Source organism: Mustelus asterias, chromosome 12 (assembly GCF_964213995.1).
Source record: "Mustelus asterias chromosome 12, sMusAst1.hap1.1, whole genome shotgun sequence".
NCBI lineage: Eukaryota > Metazoa > Chordata > Chondrichthyes > Carcharhiniformes > Triakidae > Mustelus > Mustelus asterias.
In genome coordinates this window covers 22,812,416-22,828,571 of record NC_135812.1, presented here as the reverse complement: position 1 = coordinate 22,828,571, position 16,156 = coordinate 22,812,416, and the positions used below count along the sequence as shown (strand labels likewise).

Genomic DNA, 16,156 nt, shown 5'->3' with positions numbered 1-16,156 from the left:
TGCTACCGTATCCCTGTTATAAATGAATCTACAATATGTAATAAACCTCCAAAATTAGCTTAATACAGTAGCGCTATCCGTTCCATTCTGGCAATGCTAACTTGCTGTGGTGCAATTTCTTAGACACTACCAGCCTGATAGCCTAACCCAATTGAATATTTATCATAAGTGAGTTGACGGTCATTGACCTCTCAACTGAGCCTGCCTGCCAGGTATTTGCTCGTCTGTATTTGCACAATACATTCTTCCTCCACTTAAAGCCATGGATGTTATTCCCAATTGTAAACCAAACTAAGATCAGTTGATCAGTTGATGCTTTGTGTAGCATACACCAACCTAGTGCCATTCATTTGAATAACAGGCTGTTCAGATTATGTAAAATTATGTGGGAAAACGTTATGTATTGCTACTGAAAAGTAACCACTTGTATCTTCCCCAAAGAAGCACCTACTTTGAGATACTATTCCAGAAATTCACTGTTGTTCAACAGTTTTTTTAAAATGCCATTAAACATTTGAGAATTAAATTTTATACCTATATCCCAGCACAAGATAGTCAAAAGCACACTGACTTATAAAAATGAAAGTTGGTGTTTTAAAAGTATGCTGTGAATAATTCTGTGCGTGTGTTAACTCGATGAGTGTGTCTTTATTTGTAAATGTGCACATTTGCCACTGATAAAACAAAATTTCTATTGAATTTTAATGAGTTGTTTTGAACATTGATTACTTCTTGCAACTACTAGTTAACTAACAAGAAATAATTTTCGCTGTCTAGTTTGCACTGAAGTGATCTATTTTAATTGGCCATTAACAGGGCTATGGTAACAAAGGTATCACACTGTATGATATTCGAGCTGAACTGAGCTGCAGGTATAAGGATTTGCGTGTACCATGCCGCGCAGCAAACTCGGAGGAAGTTTTCAACATGCTAACAAAAGAAACTCCAGAGACCTTTTACATTGGTAAGTTTTCTCTCTCACTGGTCCCAAATGCACAGGATTTGAAAAGCAACTTTTAATTTTAATTTAAACTTCTTTTAATTTTGTTATGTTTGCTGGAATCGTTTTGCTTTTACATTTATAACTTTTTTTTTCTGTTTTAGGTAAATTAATTACATGCAATGTAACGGGGATTGCTCACAGGAGGCCTCAAGGTGAAAGTTATGATCAAGCTATCCGGAATGATGAAACTGGTCTCTGGCAGTGTCCTTTCTGCCAACAAGACAACTTTCCAGAACTTAGTGAGGTACATATCACTGATCTAAAACTTGGATATATATTTTTAATATGGTACTTTCCGAACCCGCCCACTTTTCCAGCAATTCACTGAAATTCAGCAGATACCTGGGAACACCACCACCTGGAAGATCCCCTACAAGTCACTCACCATCGTTACTTGGAAGTATATTGCCGTTCCTTCAAAACTGGGTCAGAATTCAAGAATTTATTCCCTTGCATCTCAGTGACTGTAGCGGTTCAAGAAGGCAGCTCACTATCACCTGAAGGGCAACTAGGAATGGGCAATAAATGCTGTCCTAGCCAGCAATCCCCACATCCCCTAAAATGAATTAAGTTTTTAAAAATTTTGAAGAAAAGCAGAGGAATGCTGGCCAATATTGATCCCTCAAATTAAGTCACAACAAAGCAGGTCATTAGTGCATTCCTATATGTGGAACTTTGACATGTCTCCCATATTATTACAATGATTATACTTCAGAAATACTTAATTAGCTTTAAAGCACTTTGTGATACTCTGCAGTTATGGAAGGCACTAAATGAAAGCAAGTCTGTCTTCTCTCTCCTCTCCCTCTCAAGGGAGCATTTTAACATCCTGACCCTCCTGAAGGTAGGGTATGGGTATTTGATAACATGCAGAAAGTCTAAAAGTCGGGGTTACCCTATACGCTGTGCAGTTTTAACTCCACAACATGTGTGTGACAACGTTGACTGATTCTCCACCAGGAGGCCAGCCCATGTTTGGCTTCCAGTGTGAGTAGAAAGCCTTGGAGCAAAGGCCATAGGACTAGACAAGTCCAAGCCTCAACCTCATATAAGGGAGAGGCATGAGTGGAGACATGAGGCCACAATAGGCTGCATGCTTCAAGGCTTTGGGAGGGGTGATCAGGGAGTTCGGATTGTGTTGTGGGGAAGGGGAAATGGCCAAGGTCGGAGGTCTCGTGTTGTGTTGGGGGCAGATTGAGGGAAGATCAGAAGTGTCAGGGGTGTTCAATCAAAGCAGGTTATCAAGTCAGGGACATTGAATTCGAGAGGCAATTATAAATGCACTCCTAGATCCAACAATCATTGCCTCCCTGTAGCTGCATTCGGGGAGCTCAGGAACCAAAGTTTAATTTAAAATGATGCTCACAGCCTCTTTATCATATTTAAATTGCCAACTCTCTTCTCTCCCCCCCCGCCCCCCAAGAGTGCTTCAGTTACCCAATCCTCATCCTCCACCCCTCTCCCACCTCCACCAAAACCAGAAGGGATGGGTTTGGTTCAGGATTCAGATTTTTAACACCCACCCTCATCTGTTTTAGGGGCTCAAATTCATCCGACTCTGTCTGCCTGTTTCTTGCCTGACTCTTTGTCAGCCTATCTAATTCACTCTCCATCTGGAGGTCTATTTCTAATTTAAAGATCAACGGGGCGGCACGGTAGCACAGTGGTTAGCACTGCTGCTTCACAGCTCCAGGGACCTGGGTTCGATTCCCGGCTTGGGTCACTGTCTGTGTGGAGTTTGCACATTCTCCTTGTGTCTGCGTGGGTTTCCTCCGGGTGCTCCGGTTTCCTCCCACAGTCCAAAGATGTGCGGGTTAGGTTGATTGGCCATGTTAAAATTGCCCCTTAGTGTCCTGAGATGCGTAGGTTAGAGGGATTAGTGGGTAAAATATGTAGGGATGTGGGAGTCTGGTCTGGGTGGGATTGTGGTCGGTGCAGACTCGATGGGCCGAATGGCCTCTCTCTGTACTGTAGGGTTTCTATGATTTCTATGATGATTTCTATGGTCAGTTGTTTTCTTACAGCATATCTGTTGAAGGAATTCATATTATGTAAAAGGTTGTGAGCATGCCTAATGTTCCCTTCTTCCCTAACATTGTCCTTCGCATTCCTTCAGCAGGAAAAATGCAAGCCACTAAATAATTGAAGTTGCTCTCTAAAGATTGGCATTTTCCCCTGCAGGTTTGGAATCATTTTGACAGCGGTGCCTGTCCTGGTCAAGCTATAGGAGTGAAAACAAGGCTGGACAACAATGTAACAGGTTTCATTCCAACAAAATTCCTCAGTGACAAAAATGTTAAACATCCTGAAGAAAGGGTCAAGGTAGAGATTATTCTCTCTCAAACTGTTTTCCTATTTCTCTGGGGTGATATCTGACTGGATATGTAATGGAGTACTGCTGTTCCCTTGTAGATTGGCATGACTGTACACTGCAGAATAATGAAGATAGACATTGAAAAATTTAGTGTGGATCTTACGTGTCGAACATCTGATCTAATGGATAAGAACAATGAATGGAAATTGCCTAAGGACACATATTATGACTTTGATTCTGAGGCAGCGGACCGAAAAGTAGAAGATGATGCAAAGAAGAAACAGCAGCGCACAAGTAAGTTTAAAATTTAAATATTTGAATTCTTAATGTTGAAAACCTCAGATGTCGTCAGTCTATTTGAGCTCAGTTGTCAGTTGTTTTGTTAATCTGAAGTAAGCTTCAACCCTCCAGGCTACTCATGTTATCTTAATGTAACAAAACCTCAGAGAGATCTTAGACTTGAAAGCTGCTTTTCTCCTCTGCAGTCAACCTGAGAAAACATGCTAGTTTTACAAACTTGCGAACTTGGAGGTCTTAAGTGGTCAATCTGTAAAAACCGAAATGCTTGTCATTTATTAAGTTATCTTAATACTTATTTACTCCTAACTCTCCCATAGCATACATCAAGCGGGTCATCGTGCACCCGTCATTCCACAATATCAACTTCAAGCAGGCCGAGAAGATGATGGAAACAATGGACCAAGGAGATGTTATCATCCGACCTAGCAGCAAGGGAGCAAACCACCTGACTGTAACTTGGAAAGTGACAGATGGGATTTATCAACATATAGATGTCAGGGAAGAAGGCAAAGAGAATGCCTTCAGCTTGGGACAGTCTCTTCTAATCAACAATGAGGTAAGTTAAAAGCACATCTTAATCTGCTTAATTGCAAATATAGATTTTATGAAGTTCCATTGAATTTGTATCTACTGAGATATGTGGCAACAGTTCTTAGAATAGGCATCGCACAATGTTTTCAAAGTAACTGCAAAGATTTTTTTCTCTGCAACAAAATGCCTATTTACAATTTAAAAATACAGATGTGATACAGGTTACTGTTGGCGTCAAATTCAGAGTAAATCATCTCTAATGTGAACTAATGTATATTTTCATGCACTATCTTCAGCTTTTCTTGTGGATAGGTTTTACACTTGCGTGTAGTCGGTATTTGATACATATCTCAATGCAGTGCATGAAGCACCTTTTTCATTCATTGAAGTCTTTCATTCTTCAAGTAGTCCTCCAAATGGTCATCACTTGTATAAGATATATATAAGTTTATATATCTTATTGAAAAGTCGATCTTGCATTATTAGGTTCTTACAGTTTTTGATCTGCAATGTCATTATCCAGGAATTTGAAGATCTCGATGAAATTACAGCTCGCTATGTGCAGCCAATGGCATCTTTTGCTCGTGACCTGCTGTATCACAAATACTACCAGGATTGCCATGGCGGAGACCGCAAGGTATTTGCACAGCATGTGAACTGGCTAGTTCAATAATGGTTTCACAGGGAACTGTTCTAAAGAGCTTATTAATACAGACTGAGAAAATAGAAACACAGTTTTGCTTTTCAGATTAATGTTAATCTTTACTCAACCAGTTTTTATTATGTCCCAATGATGTGGATGTTTTAAACTAAATTATCCTAATGGCAACCAAGCAAGTATGCTTCAATTAAATGATGTTTCTGCTGTTGGGGGGAGGCGAATAGTGCAGATTCACGGAGGCACGCTCAACATGGACAGTCCTTGGCCCTTCCTGGGACTGCAAATTGGCGATCATGAAAATAAAGAAAACTAAATGCTATGTATGCATTGGTTGGTCAGTCAGTGTCTGCATAAGCAAGTGTCATGTTCATGTTTTGATTGCGTAACAGCTTTTTTCCTATTGAACTTTAAAATTAATCTGTGCCCATAAAATGTTTGCAGCCAATTTTGGGATGTTATGTCATGCCTTCATATTCTGTGATACAAAAATATTAAATATGGCATTTTTCTTCTTAGAAAATGGAAGAACTTCTATCAAAATCCAAAAGAGAAAAGCCTTCTTTTATTCCCTATTATGTTTCAGCGTCAAAGGAACTGCCGGGAAAGTTTTTGTTAGGCTATCAACCTCGCGCTAAACCAAGGTTGGTATCCCCAAAATGTTGTTCTGTATTTTCAGTAGATAAACAGCAAATTTTCTTAGTAAGTCCATGTAATTATTGCACTGAAAAGATCTGTCCTCTCTTCAGGCCCTATGAAGTATTTATTATGGATATAATTGTGATATCCGTGTGCTCCATGGCAGAAAATAAGGGAAGCCAGTAGTATCACACCAGTTGATTTGTAAAATGGATAGTGGTATATCTGGAAGCCTTGAGCTGAAAAAGCATGTGACTTTCAACGATGGCACATTGTTTTATTTTTTCTTAATGGTACCGAGCTGTTCTGATTTTAGCAGTTGTTAACTGCACCTGGCAGTATATCTGCACTGCGATCACAATAGATGGCCAGAAAGAGTCTGCCACAACTCTGATATTTTAATTTATTGATGTAAATGGTTCATTTCAGAACAGGAAAGTATTCTATTTTTGGAAGATCTTAGTTTCTTTCAGCGATGATGCATTACAGTAGAAACCAAAGATGTGAATTTGCTAAAATTGTGAGAATTCGTAATGGATTTATGGCTGTGTCAAAGATGGGTATCGTTGTCCAACAGGTTTAGGATCTGAGGAATTTATCTTTTTGTAAAGGTAGAAAATCTATTGTATGGATGTTTGTGATACTCTCAGAATGTGGATGTTTCAGGCAGCATTTATTGCCCTTGAGAAAGTGGTGGTGTGCTGCCCTATTGAATCGCTGCAGCTCATGTGATGCAGATGCACCCACAATGCGGTTAGGAAGAAAGTTGCAGGATTTTGACCCAGCACAGTGAAGGAACAGCAATATAGTGCCAAGTCAGGATGGTGTGTGGCTTGGAGGGCAACTTGCAGGTGGCGTTTCCCATGCACCTGCTACCCTTATTCTTCCAAGAACGTTGGAAAGTTGCTGTAGTGTAACTTATAGTTTGTACAAACTGCTGCTACTGTGCATCAGTGATGCGAGTTAATATTTACGTGCCAATCAAGTGGGCTGTTCTGTCCGGCATAGTGTTGTGCTTCTCGAATGCTGTTGATGTGCTCATCTAAGCAACTGGAGAATATTCCACTGCACTCCTGACTTGTAGCCTGTAAGGTTTTTTTAAAGTTTGTTTATTAGTGTCACGAGTAGGTTTACATTAACACTGCAATGAAGTTACTGTGAAAATCCCCTAGTCGCCATGCTCCAGCGCCTGTTCGGGTACACTGAGGGTGAATTTAGCATGGCCTTTGCACCTAAACAACACATCTTTCAGACTGGGAGAATACCAGAGCACCCGGAGGAAACCCACGCTGACACGGGGAGAACGTGCAGACCCCACACAGGCAGTGACCCAAGCTGGGAATCGAACCCAGGTCCCTGGCGCTGGGAGGCAGCAGTGCTAACCACTGTGCCACCCCAAGCGGAGGAGTCAGGAGATGAGTTACTTGCCAGCAAAATTTCCAGCTTCTGACTTGCTCTTGTAGCCACAGTATTTATATGGCTGGTCGAGTTCAGTCTCTAGTCAATGCTAACACCCAGGATTTTGATAATGAAGGATTCAGTGATGGTAATGGCATCGAATGTTGTGGGGAAGATATAGATAGGATGGTGAAATGGGCAGATAAATGGCAGATGGAATTTAACCCTGAAAAGTGTGATACACTTTGGAAGGAGTAACTTGACAAGTAAGTATTCAATCAACAACATGACACTAGGAATTTCTGTGGCGCAAAGGGACCTTGGCGTGTTTGTCCACAGATCTCTGAAGGCAGAAGGGCAGGTTAGTAGGATGGTGAAAAGGACATACGGGATACTTGCCTTTATCAATCGAGGCATAGATTACAAAAGCAGGGAAATCATGTTAGAGTTGTATAGAACTTTGGTGAGGTCACAGCTGGAGTACTGTGTGCAGTTCTGGTCATTATCGGAAGGATATGATTGCACTGGAGGGGGTGCAGAGGAGATTCACCAGGATGTTGCCAGGGATGGAACATTTAAGTTATGAAGAGAGGTTGAATAGGCTTGGGTTGTTTTTGTCAGAGCAGAGAAGACTGAGGGGCGACCTGATCGAGGTGTATAAGATTATGAGGGGCATAGACAGAGTGGATAAGGAGCAACTATTCCCCGAAGCTGAAGGGTCAGTCACAAGGGACATAGGTTCAAGTTGAGGAGCAGGAGGTTTAGGGGGGATGTGAGGAAAAACCTTTTTACCCAGAGGGTGGTGATGGTCTGGAATGCGCTTCCTGGAAGGGAGGTAGCAGCGAGTTGCCTCACATCCTTTAAAAAGTACCTGGATGAGCACTTAGCCTTGAATGTAATGATGTGCTATGAGCCAAGAACTGGTAAATGGGATTAGATGGGAGATCAGGTGTTTCTCGAGTGTCGGTGCAGACGTGATGGGCCGAAGGGCCTCTTCTGCACTGTATGATTCTATCCATTTAGTGCAGTGGCAGTGCCACAGAACACAATGGAGGGTATCCTTAATGTGAGGATGGGATTTGTCTCCACAAGGATTGTGCAGTGATCTCTTCTACCAGCGCTGCTGTGGGCAGAGCGGAGACCAGTAGATTGGTGAGGTCAAGTAGATTCTTTCCTCTTGCTGGTTCCCTCACCAGTTGCCGCAGACCCAGTCTAACAGCTTTGTTCTTTAGGACTTTACTCTTTCATGGGATGTGTGTGCCACTAGCTGGGCCAGCATTTATTGTCTTCCCACTGCCAGCGGCATCCGTGGTGGTGCTACTGAGTCACTCTTGGTGATGGATGTTGAAGTCCCCCACAGAGTACATTCTGTCCTGTTGCAACCCTCAATGCTTCTTCCAAGCGGTGCTCAACATGGAGATATACTGATTCATCAGCTGAGTGGAGGAGTCATGGGACAGTAGGTGCTAATCACCAATTTTCCTTGCCCATGTTTGACCTGAAGTCATGAGATTTCATGGAGTCCAGAGTCGATGTTGAGGACTCCCGTGGCGACTCCCTTCCATCTGTACACTGTGCCATCACCTCTGTTGTGTCTGTCCTGTTGGTGGGGCATGGCATACCCAGGGATGATGGTGGTGGTGGCTGGGACATTTTAAGGTATGTAATGGCTGTGGGTTTAAAACCTGGAAGTTGATATGACCATTCTAAAAAATAGTTTAACACAATAATTTCATGTACATTGCTTTCTGTCTACACTCTTAAGCACCATGTTATTTTATAGGGTGGAGTTTGTTACAGTGACACCAGAAGGATATCGCTACAGGGGGCATGTTTTCCCAACTGTGAATGGACTATTTAGATGGTTTAAAGATCATTTCCAGGATCCTGTGCCAGGTAAGACCAAAGATGCCAGCAAAGGTAACTGATGTATAGCGTCTGCATGTTTTATAGTGGGTTGAAATTAAATACCTGAAAAATGCAGGTACAGTTGACTTTTAATAATCTGAATGTATTCTCTTAAAAAAGCTTGGATGAAATATATTTTACCACAAACATTGACATGTATGATTTTTTTGATTGGGATAATAGTATAAATCCTTGTACTGTGAATAGTTAAATTAGTACAATCACTGTTTACAGGTATTACCCCTTCAAGCACAAGCAGATCCAGCAGAACACCTGCCTCAATGGATGCAACACCAGCTAATATTAATTTGGCAGGTACGTGTACAAAACTGCTTGCTTTTCCTTTTGCAGCTGTCGGATGCCTTGTATTCCTGATTGTATGATCTATACTCCTGCAGTTTTATCACTATTAAAGCTGGATGGCAAGGAAATGAGTAATTCTCAGCTATTAAAGCAGATAGTTACAGTGAGATTTTTTTATTTTTGCTACTTTGACATTTCGAATTGTGGCTTTTGGTGCCCTCAGTTCCCTACCTTGCTTAACATTAATGCTATCACCATCATTCAAGCCCATTGTATTTCCGAGATAACAGTTCAGTGGGATTATTCAGTAGCCAGAAGGAGCATTACAAAGAGAAATCTTTGTTTAGTATGTTGATGCTTAATGCAATGTGGTTTTAATAAACCAGTGTTAGAGATTAGGCCGGGTATCACTTTTGTCTTGCTAGTTTCCCATATTCTATGGACTCAGAAGATCATCTTGATAATTCTATTTAATATTCAGCTGACAGTCATTTCCTGGTGGGCAGCAGACTGAATTTGATTTTGTCAGGATTTGTAATCTTCAAGCCCTGGACCTCAAACTTAAACCCAAAGAAAATAAAGTTAGGTGTTAAGAGTATGACATTGATAATCCTAGAGTTTTGTGGTGTGGTTTGATTTGCCTTTGACATGTATGTTTGAAAAGAAAGTGATTCTATTTTGTAGTATTTATTCAGAATGTTGTAATGTATCTTAGTTGCATATCCAATAACTAATATTAAGAGCCACACAGTTGCACACTGAATCTGTCTTAAAGCTTTTCAACATAGACAAAATAGAACTTGTACTTTTACACTTTAGGTGCGTTAATGAAATGGGACTTTTCTCTAAATTGATAAATAATTAACAAAGCAAATTTTCTTTCTGTTTTAGATCTTACACGAGCAGTTAATGCTCTCCCACAGAACATGACAACACAAATGTTCAATGCCATAGCAGCTGTTACCGGACAGGGTCAGAATCCAAATGCTACGCCAGCACAGTGGGGATCCAGTCAGTATGGCTACGGAGGAAGCAGTGCCTATCACGTATGTTGCTGCTTTAAGATTTCTAATTTCAACTTTTTAAACACTACCATGTTGGTTCTCATTTCTAAATCTTAAATCCTAAATGTTGCATTCGTGTCCCAAACACAGTTTAACTACTTCCCCGACATGTCCATTATCCAAAAACACCCACCGCATGAATCTATGATGTATTGGAAATACCCCAGAATAATTATCAGCCAAGCTCTCAACTGTGCACAGTGACAGGTGAAATAAACTGTTGTATCATTGTTTGAGAGAATAATAATTGTGATGTTGAAAATATTGCACCATTGCCTCAATTTGTACCAAATACTATGCATGTTTGTAAAAAGTACATGGGACTTAGAGATCTTGCATCCTCTGAGCTGGTCCATAATGTAGAGAAAAGTTTGCAGTTCACTGAAGATGCCCCGCCCCCCCACACACACACCCCACCCAGGAGTTTGCCTAGGCAATTCCCTAGCCAGCACAGTCTGAAGTAAATCAGGGATCAGATGGACCGAACTTGGGACAGAGATTTTCTACAGGATCCTTGCCAGTAAAAATCAGCTCAGCCAACAATAAGCTACAACTCCAACATTGCCTTCTACTCAAGTGAATTCCCCATTTTTCGGTTCCGCTCTCATGCCAAAACCTACGCAAATGCTCACTGAATTGTTTCCTACTTTACTTAAAATGCAATATTTTATCAATCCAAAATACAAATGACATTAAAATCTTCATTTATTGTGTTTTCTGCAATTTAATTTTTCACCATCTCTTAAGGGACATAGACATCCAGGGCTGTATAAGCTTGTACTTTTTACTCTAGTTGTACTGAGCATTGCAGCAACAGGTAACTTGGTTTTAAATATTAACAAGAATGGTGTAATCCCAGTAATTTTCTAATTAGCTATTGCCTGCCTTTAATTGAACCTGATTTTGCAACATTTATCCTTTTCCAGGTTTTTGCAACTCCTGCACAGCAGCCAGTAGCAACACCATTGATGACTCCAAGCTATTCGTACACCACGCCCAGTCAGCAACCAATGACAACACCTCAGTACCATGGTAATGCGACACCTCAAGCTTCTGTCATACCGCCATCTACAACCCGACAAAGGTCACAGCCAAAGTGAGTATTATTGGAGCGTTGATTGGCACTAAGTTAAGAGGGACAGTAAGTAGTGTGGATTGGAGCAGGAAGTTGCAAGGGGTCTTGGAACAGTTAAGTAAGTGGGGAAAACTATGGCATTAAATTCAGTGTGGGCGGGTGAGAGGTCATAATTTTAAACCAAGACCATGTTCTAAGTGATGAGTGATAACTCCCACTGACATGCCAAACTATATGCTCAGAACGCTAAGACAAAAATGTACCCACAGTCTGCACTATTTACCTTCAAAGATTGGAATTGTCTTGCACATCAAAATGGGAGTAAAGCATTTTAATCAGTCATGAAAAAACCTTAAAATGGCAGCTAATTATCAAAGGTGTGATGGCTGAAGCTCAAACAGAAAATGGATGATGTTCAGGTTCGCATCAGCAATCCACACACAGCCATGTCCCAATCTCAGGCATTCAGTCCAGGCTTGCAATTGAAAGATGTGTTGTATTTTTGAATGGTTTACAGCTTAAGCAAAATTTAACATTGCAACAGCTTGGATTCAAGAACGGCTAACACTGTTTCTCATCCTTTGACTTAGGACTTCGACTGCTCATACTGCAGTTGACTGGGGTAAAATAGCAGAACAGTGGCTGCAGGAGAAAGAACAGGAACGAAGAAAACAGAAAGCAAAGATGACTCCTCGGCCTTCACCGAGTCCCATGATTGAAGGGACCCCAATGTCCATTGCAGGTGACGCCACCCCACTGCTCGATGAAATGGACCGGTAGAGGAGGACAGAATGAACAGCATTTGAACTTTACTCCCCCCTTAGCTGGGTCTGCTATTTTCAGTGTTTCCCTACACCAAACAGCTATTAGCTAGGGATTTATTTTTCTTAAGCTATGTATTGGCTATTTTCGGAATGTCTGTGACACTCAGTATTGCCCGTACAACAGGAGACGTGATGCTTACAGAAACGTAAGGGAAATCACTGGAAAGCTGGAATGGAATAGGCCAATGAGCTTGTGTACTATGCCAAATAGCTGAACCAGTGAGTGCGTATCCCGACCCTACTGGGATTTGCACATGTGAAAAGAAATGCCAGTTTACAGACAGCCTAATTTTAATTTCTACAGAGCTCGAATTTCAGAACATTTGTAACCGTTAAGTAATGGATAACTCTGAAGCATACTGGTTATCTCCCTGCTTGGCACACACAAATGCTTCATATATTATAATGGTGTACATAAGTGGGTATATGCAAAATTGTTTTTTTTTATGCTTGTGGTGAAACTTGACAAACAACAAACCTATCACCAGCATGTTCTGGTGGGAAAAGATAGTTTAAATTGTACTTGATTTAATAAGATCATTTTCCCTTTAAATAAAAGAGCATTTAGTTTTCATGACACTTTCTCACATTCTGGTTATTTTTTAACTTATCAGATCAGAACAATATATTTCAGTTACCTAATAGGCACTTGAAGTATGAAATGTTTCAACCATAAATAGCTTTACTTCTGCATCTGTATTTCAAAGCCATTCAGTATGTAAGTGATAGCATCAAGAGTAATACATGAGGAGTTGCAGAATCTGAGCAAGAAGTTTAATCAATTTACAATATCTGAATTCCGCTGGTCTGTTAATTAATGTGTGTATGTATGTGTGAGTGTGTCTATGTGTATATATATATATATTTGTGTGTGTGTGTGTATATATGTGTATATATAATAGTGGGTCTATTCCATTTTTAGTTTTTCTTTGCAACAGCAAATGATGTTCTGACAGATGGAAGCTAGGCTCTGACCATTGTATCAAGTCATCCAAGCTCAGGTGCCATTGTGCAATGTCATTTGATCAGCAGCAGTTGGTTGTCGTAATATATATGCAGGGTATGCTTTTTTCCTACAGCAGGTACTGAACTGAAATGTGCTGCTGTGATCCAAATCACTTTGTACGATAGTGCTTCAACTCAGCTCAACTCACCCAGTTGACAGTCTATCCTGTGGCTTTTGCTACAAGCGGAGAACCACCCCACACATTCCACTTGTAAGGAATGATGTGGCGAATGGAATACCTGTACCATTTTTGATGCATTAAATCACCTGAATGCCTTTGTATTATCCCCTTGTAAGACTCCAACTTGTGTGCTCTATATTTTTTATTGTTGAGACAAAATAGCACCCAAACTTTATTAAATTGCTCCCTTGTGTCACGTTTGTCAGTGATGCATTATAAAATCCTTTCAGGAACATGGTTCAGAAATAATTGAAGGTCTTTATGAAATATATTCTTGAGTATTTACAGTACTGTATTATCCAAGATATTTAACCAAAGGGAGATTGTAGCCAGTTTGTATTAAATATTTATGTTGCTTATTGAAAAATGTTAATGGGAATTACAATCATCCTCATTTACGGTATTTCATTCCTGAAATTTGGATGCCTTCTCTGAAACTGGCCCATACCTGGATTAAAAGCGCTTGAACCCAAGGAATAATAGAATTTTAGAGCTTTGCCCAAATATTTGTTTTCAACTTGGCTTTTTAATTAATAATAAAGCATGTAAGGAAGCTACTTTAACAGCAGGGGAGGGTGAAGTTTTCAGTTGAAAAGTGGTAAATTAATAACTTGCTCATGAGACATATTTAGGATATGCTTGTGGTACTTTTTAATAAGCATTTTACCTAATGCAATCTCTTAGCTATTAAAAGCCAACCTATTGAATTGCTAAAATTTTCAGTAGCACAAACGCTGAAATTAACGGATTGCAAAGCGTTGAAATGTTGGACTTATTTTTCACAAGGAAGTGATTCTGATCAAGTAGGAAGAACATTAAAATAAAAGCAAAGTACAGTGGATGCTGGAAATCTGAAATATAAACAAGGTGCTGGAAATACTCAGATCTGGCAGCATCTATAAAGAGAGAAACAGTTAATGTTTTGAGTCAAATATGACTTCAGAACAGGAAAGTACATGTCTATCCAAAATGAGTGATCCACAAGAGCTCCATTTTGTATTTAATTGTTTTGCATTATGGAATAATTTGACACAATCTTGAATGTTGTCACCTTGAAGCAGAGAGTTGACAATTTCAATACATTATTCACCTAGTTAACTAAAGCTTTTATAAAAGTACTGTGAATTCAAATTTTATTATATGCACATTTTGCAATTGCAACAAGCAGGTACAAACTTTGCCATGTGCAATTTCAGTAAAGCTGCTATGGCACAGCTATCTGACCTGCAAAAGCAACTGAATTTACAGAGTTGTAATTTGGTTGAATGTGAGCAAGCTTCGGCTGTGCACTGAAAGCATTTTTGTGCACACTGGGAACTGTATTATGCTTTGAACTATAATGTAATTCTGTTCCATTTTACACTGAAGAAAAACATGTTTAAACCTCTATAATTACTAGTATCTTAAACCTACTTATTAGTTATTTTATTCGTGAATGCCTTTTCCCACTGATTATCTGTGGTGGGAAATAAATGGAAAATAATGGGATTCTCTTTACATTCTATTATTTCAATAATTTAAAGTTTTATGGTTTCATAAATGAGCGTTAAGTTGTATTTGCGTCACAAGGAAATTTAAACCACATCATGCTTTCCATTCTTGATGCCTGTTGTATCTTTCCATGAATAAAGCAAATACACCAAGATATTCATGTTTCAATATTTTAATGACTGATTTCCCGTAAAAGTGTAAAGGTTGCCTATAACATCTCGGCTCGCAAAACCTCACGATTGAATATTTTGTCACCATAAGTTAATCATCATTTTAATATACTATTCCAAAGGTAGGTTCCAGGCTTGTTTTAATCCCAGGTACAAAATCATTTTCAGTTGAGCTTTTTTGTTCAGAACATCACTTGAGGGCATCAGCATTTTTCTGTCCAAATCTGAATTTGTATGCTCAGAGGAAAATTAATATTTTAAAGGATTATTCTATGTACCTGAAAACTTCCCCTACATATTTTATAACATTCGTGTAATGGTTTTATTTATGTGGAAATGGTACACCAAGAAACACATTTGTGGTTGAACCCATAACCAAAAGTTGCAAAGTGAGTTGAGCCGTGCCATTGTTAGCTTTTTGACAACAGCATCTCGCTGTTTAGCTCACTGTTACAATAAATTCACATAATTCAATGCATTTTATCTGCATAGTGGGTACAAATACAAAGAACAAAGAAAATTACAGCACAGGAACAGGCCTTTCGGCCCTCCTGTGCCGATCATGATGCCCTAACTAAACTTAAAAGAAAACAATCTGCCCTTACTCGGTCTCTATCTCCCTATTCATGTACCTATCCAGATGCTTAAATGTTGTTAATGTGCCTGCTTCCATCACCTCTGGCAGCGTGTTCCAGGCACCCACCACTCTCTGCGTGAAAATCTTCCCTCCCACATCTCCCTTAAACTTTCCCCATTGCAAATTTAGTCTTGCCCATATCAGCTTAAATATCCTTTTAACAATCCAAAAATTGTTAATTACTGTCAAACAATCTGGTTCTGAAAATTAACTCAAGTTTGTGGAGCAGGTTGGAAAATTTTTAACTTAAATTTTTGCTCCTTTTAAATTTTTCAAAACCAAACTGAGTCGTCATTGAATTTGCCTCGCTGTAATTTACACTACTTTCTCAATCATTGAACTGTTAATTTCACAATGTAGTAATCAGGTTAAGGAGATAGACCATGGCTTGCCTTTATTCCTTCAGGTCCCAGATGCCCAGTTTCCCTGCCTGTGACATTGTCAACTCTCACTTTCAGTGACTGGCCATGCAAAAAATATAATAAAGTATAAAGGTGGGACTAAGTAACAATAGACACAGTTAAATCCCTGTGACAAAAACTTATCTCCAAGGAGTATATTGGGCAGTGTGCATCAGTTAGATTAAATTTCCCCTGCCAACTCAGCTGGTTTGCTCGTTCAGGGGCTTCAACTCACTTGGGCATTGATACAATT

At 39.8% G+C, this 16,156-nt stretch overlaps 1 protein-coding gene across 1 annotated transcript in view; it reads left to right on the top strand.

Moving 5' to 3' along the window:
• supt6h (SPT6 homolog, histone chaperone and transcription elongation factor) overlaps positions 1–14,849 on the top strand; it is a 73,827-nt gene extending 58,978 nt beyond the window's left edge. Inside the window, exons 26-37 of the mRNA XM_078224918.1 lie at positions 817–964; positions 1,105–1,247; positions 3,185–3,325; positions 3,416–3,611; positions 3,935–4,173; positions 4,672–4,785; positions 5,326–5,450; positions 8,627–8,739; positions 8,986–9,066; positions 9,946–10,100; positions 11,045–11,214; positions 11,784–14,849. Coding sequence (XP_078081044.1) covers positions 817–964; positions 1,105–1,247; positions 3,185–3,325; positions 3,416–3,611; positions 3,935–4,173; positions 4,672–4,785; positions 5,326–5,450; positions 8,627–8,739; positions 8,986–9,066; positions 9,946–10,100; positions 11,045–11,214; positions 11,784–11,973 — 1,815 coding nt within the window. The 3' untranslated portion in view covers positions 11,974–14,849. The remainder of the gene's footprint in view (positions 1–816; positions 965–1,104; positions 1,248–3,184; positions 3,326–3,415; positions 3,612–3,934; positions 4,174–4,671; positions 4,786–5,325; positions 5,451–8,626; positions 8,740–8,985; positions 9,067–9,945; positions 10,101–11,044; positions 11,215–11,783) is intronic.
• The last annotated feature ends 1,307 nt before the right edge of the window (positions 14,850–16,156 follow it).